Source organism: Hordeum vulgare, chromosome 1H, assembly GCF_904849725.1.
Source record: "Hordeum vulgare subsp. vulgare chromosome 1H, MorexV3_pseudomolecules_assembly, whole genome shotgun sequence".
Classification (NCBI taxonomy): domain Eukaryota; kingdom Viridiplantae; phylum Streptophyta; class Magnoliopsida; order Poales; family Poaceae; genus Hordeum; species Hordeum vulgare.
The window spans coordinates 7,351,158-7,355,253 of NC_058518.1; the positions used below are offsets into that span (position 1 = coordinate 7,351,158).

A 4,096-nucleotide genomic window follows, 5' to 3' on the forward strand; every position below is an offset into this window, starting at 1 on the left:
AAAACGAATAGACCATCTGATTTAAAACAAGAGTCCATGTGAATATGCACTTCCATATACACACGCGTGCTTATCCTACTAATCCATGGCTCTAACGCAGTTTGTTAGCTGCACGCATGAGTGCGTGCGTGGCTCTTTGCTTATCCTACTAATCCACGCCAATATATCTTTCTTTCCCCAATAAATACACACGGCCGGCGGTGCGTGCGTGCATCCTTTCTTCTCCCTAGCTAGCAGCTTCTCGCCATGGAGCGCGTGTCGTGGCAACCACTTGCGCTCCTCCTCCTCGCGGCGGCCGCGGCCGTCGCCAGCGGCACTGAGGTCGGGTACGACGGCCGGTCGATGGTCATCGATGGCGAGCGCCGCCTCCTCATCTCCGGCTCCATCCACTACCCCAGGAGCACGCCAGAGGTATGCATTGCACACGGAGCAGCAGATGAATACACCATCGTCTCGTCTTAGTTTCCATGAATGAATTGTAAGTCTCGATCGTTGCTTGCCTGCAGATGTGGCCGGATCTGATCAGGAAGGCCAAGGAGGGCGGGCTGGACGCCATCGAGACGTACGTCTTCTGGAACGGCCACGAGCCTCGCCGCCGGCAGTACAACTTCGAGGGCAGCTACGACATCGTGCGCTTCTTCAAGGAGGTCCAGGACGCCGGCATGTACGCCATCCTCCGCATCGGCCCCTACATCTGCGGCGAGTGGAACTACGGCGGCCTGCCGGCATGGCTGCGCGACATCTCCGGCATGCAGTTCCGCATGCACAACAACCCCTTCGAGGTACCCACACTGCTAGCAGATCCTTCCCAACAATATAATGGTTTTCCTTGGAGGTCAAAATACGACCAAGTTATTGATGCTTGCAGCAAGAGATGGAGACCTTCACGACCCTCATCGTCGACAAGCTCAAGGAGGCCAAGATGTTCGCCGGACAGGGAGGCCCCATCATCCTCTCTCAGGTACGTAGTAACTAACTAATATTAATTATGTGAAACTTATCTAGCTTGCATTCCTAGCTACTTGTCGTCGACAAAAGAGTGGATCAGTGAATATAACATATATATATGTGAACAATTTACATATATAGATCGAGAACGAGTACGGGAACGTCATGGACAAGCTCAACAACGACGAGTCGGCGTCTGAGTACATCCACTGGTGCGCCGCCATGGCCAACAAGCAGAACGTAGGCGTGCCGTGGATCATGTGCCAGCAGGACCAAGACGTCCCACCCAACGTGGTCAGCGCATGCACATTTTCATCTTTCCTATTTTTGTCTCTACCAATTATTATTCTTCTTTCTTCCCAAGTGTAAAACAAAAAAAACTCAATGCTAAGTCTTCTTAATTACAAGATCAACACCTGCAACGGCTTCTACTGCCACGACTGGTTCCCCAAGAGGACCGACATCCCCAAGATCTGGACTGAGAACTGGACTGGCTGGTACCCTACATATATATATACCTGGATCAACCTTTATATATTAATTTTCCTTCTTTTTTTCTTATGGAACCTACATGCATATGCGCGAAATTGGTTAGCACGTTCTACTATATGTTGAATGAAGTTCAGATTGCTCTTACATTTTATCCACGATATATAATTAGGTTCAAAGCCTGGGACAAGCCTGATTTCCACCGGTCCGCCGAAGACATCGCCTTCTCTGTTGCCATGTTCTTCCAGACGCGAGGATCGCTCCAGAACTACTACATGGTGATTGATTTATAACTAATCTATACTTTTCTCTTCTACATTAATTTCCATCCTCTAGCAGGCTGGCATGAACTGAATTTTACATCATTTGACATGTTGATCGTCAATTTATATGTGATCAGTACCATGGTGGCACCAACTTTGGCCGCACGTCGGGTGGCCCATACATCACAACCAGCTATGACTACGATGCCCCTCTCGATGAGTACGGTACGTGAACCATCTCTTGTTGTTCCTTCAATTCATATATTCGTCCCAAGCTTATTTGCATCTTGTAAATTAATAATTAGTGTCAATATGCAAATCATATTCATTATCCTTTTATGTTTTTGTTTTCAGGTAACATCAGGCAGCCAAAATACGGGCACCTCAAGGACCTCCACAATGTCCTCAAGTCCATGGAGAAGATCCTACTCCATGGGGACTACAAGGACACCACCATGGGCAACACCAACGTCATGGTAACTAACATGCATTCACATACAATACAAAAATCCTAGCACTGTTTTTAATGGTGTTCACAACAAAATTGATCCATTTGGTTCATCAATATCTACACTAGGTTACCAAGTACACGCTGGACAACTCCTCTGCCTGCTTCATCAGCAACAAGTTCGACGACAAGGAGGTCAATGTGACCCTCGACGACGGCGCAACCCATGTCGTGCCCGCATGGTCCGTGAGCATCCTGCCGGACTGCAAGACCGTCGCGTACAACAGCGCCAAGATCAAGACACAGACGTCGGTGATGGTGAAGAGGCCGGGGGTGGAAACCGTGACGGATGGCCTTGCTTGGTCGTGGATGCCCGAGAACCTCCATCCTTTCATGACGGACGAGAAGGGTAACTTCAGGAAGAACGAGCTGCTCGAGCAGATCGCGACGTCGGGCGACCAGAGCGACTACCTATGGTACAGGACAAGGTAATCAAACATCTTGATGCTTAATACAGAACTACACTGTTGCATAAGATTGAAATATAAATTAATCTCTGGTGATGATCAAAATGTGCAGCTTGGAGCACAAGGGGGAATCGAACTACAAGTTGCACGTGAACACGACTGGCCATGAGCTCTACGCTTTCGTCAATGGCAAGCTTGTTGGTGAGCGTCCCAATATACTCTGAGTGGTTTGCACACTGATGGATTAATGAACTTGATCAAGCTAATGTTAATTGATTTGATTAATTGGCATGCAGGGAGGCACTACGCTCCTAATGGCGGATTCGTCTTCCAAATGGAGACACCGGTGAAGCTCCACTCTGGCAAGAACTACATCTCCCTCCTCAGCGCCACCATCGGGCTCAAGAACTATGGTGCTCTGTTCGAGATGATGCCCGCCGGCATCGTGGGAGGGCCGGTGAAGCTCGTCGACACCGTCACCAACACCACCGCCTACGACCTCTCCAACAGCTCCTGGTCCTACAAGGCCGGCCTCGCCGGCGAGTACAGGGAGACCCACCTCGACAAGGCCAAGGACCGCAGCCAATGGAGAGGCGGCACCATCCCGGTGCACCGCCCCTTCACCTGGTACAAGGCGACCTTTGAGGCCCCCACCGGTGAGGAGCCCGTGGTGGCGGACCTGCTGGGGCTCGGCAAGGGCGTGGTGTGGGTCAACGGCAACAACCTGGGCCGCTACTGGCCGTCATACGTCGCCGCGGACATGGACGGCTGCCGGCGGTGCGACTACCGCGGCACATTCATGGCGGATGGCGACGGGCAGAAGTGCCTCACTGGCTGCAACGAGCCGTCCCAGAGGTTCTACCATGTGCCACGGTCGTTCCTCAAGGCCGGCGAGCCCAACACGATGGTGCTGTTCGAGGAGGCCGGCGGCGACCCGACGAGGGTGAGCTTCCACACCGTCGCTGTCGGGGCGGCGTGCGCGGAGGCCGCCGAGGTCGGCGACGAGGTGGCGCTGGCGTGCAGCCATGGCAGGACCATCTCCAGCGTGGACGTGGCCAGCCTCGGCGTCACGCGCGGCAAGTGCGGCGCGTACCAGGGCGGCTGCGAGTCCAAGGCGGCGCTGGCGGCGTTCACGGCAGCGTGCGTCGGCAAGGAGTCGTGCACGGTGCGGCACACGGAGGACTTCCGCGCCGGGTCCGGGTGTGACTCCGGCGTGCTCACCGTGCAGGCAACCTGCTGATCCCCACATGAACCAAGGAATAAATTATAGTTAGTGTCGTTTAGGCTTAGTGTTAGCTAACGTCAATCAGGAGCTAGGCATATGTGTTAGGGGGCTAAGTAATTAGCCCAGAACAATTACATGGTTCGCTTCATGTGATTTTCGATGGAGATCATCGAGGTTAAACCAAGAATTTTTCGCCTCCTCGATCAGTTTGCTATAGGGTGAAGATTTTCGGTTGAAGAAACAGGCAGACAATACA

At 52.4% G+C, this 4,096-nt stretch overlaps 1 protein-coding gene across 1 annotated transcript; it reads left to right on the forward strand.

Annotated features, from left to right (window-relative positions):
- Positions 1–246: 246 nt before the first annotated feature.
- On the forward strand, positions 247–3,855 carry LOC123404090 (beta-galactosidase 1-like). Its single transcript, XM_045098021.1, has 11 exons — positions 247–411; positions 507–782; positions 869–961; positions 1,090–1,242; positions 1,357–1,445; positions 1,610–1,715; positions 1,838–1,925; positions 2,055–2,176; positions 2,278–2,636; positions 2,728–2,816; positions 2,912–3,855. Exons 1-11 carry the CDS (start codon positions 247–249, stop codon positions 3,853–3,855), a joined length of 2,484 nt encoding a protein of 827 aa, XP_044953956.1.
- Positions 3,856–4,096: the final 241 nt, after the last annotated feature.

What these genes read in the sequence shown, in the direction of transcription:
- LOC123404090 (XM_045098021.1), top strand. Translation starts at nt 247, where the DNA reads ATGGAGCGCGTGTCGTGGCAACCACTTGCGCTCCTCCTCCTCGCGGCG. An exon ending in ACTGAGAACTGGACTGGCTG is followed by an intron (nt 1,446 to 1,609) that starts GTACCCTACATA and finishes ATATATAATTAG; the next exon opens with GTTCAAAGCCTGGGACAAGC. An exon ending in TACCTATGGTACAGGACAAG is followed by an intron (nt 2,637 to 2,727) that starts GTAATCAAACAT and finishes CAAAATGTGCAG; the next exon opens with CTTGGAGCACAAGGGGGAAT.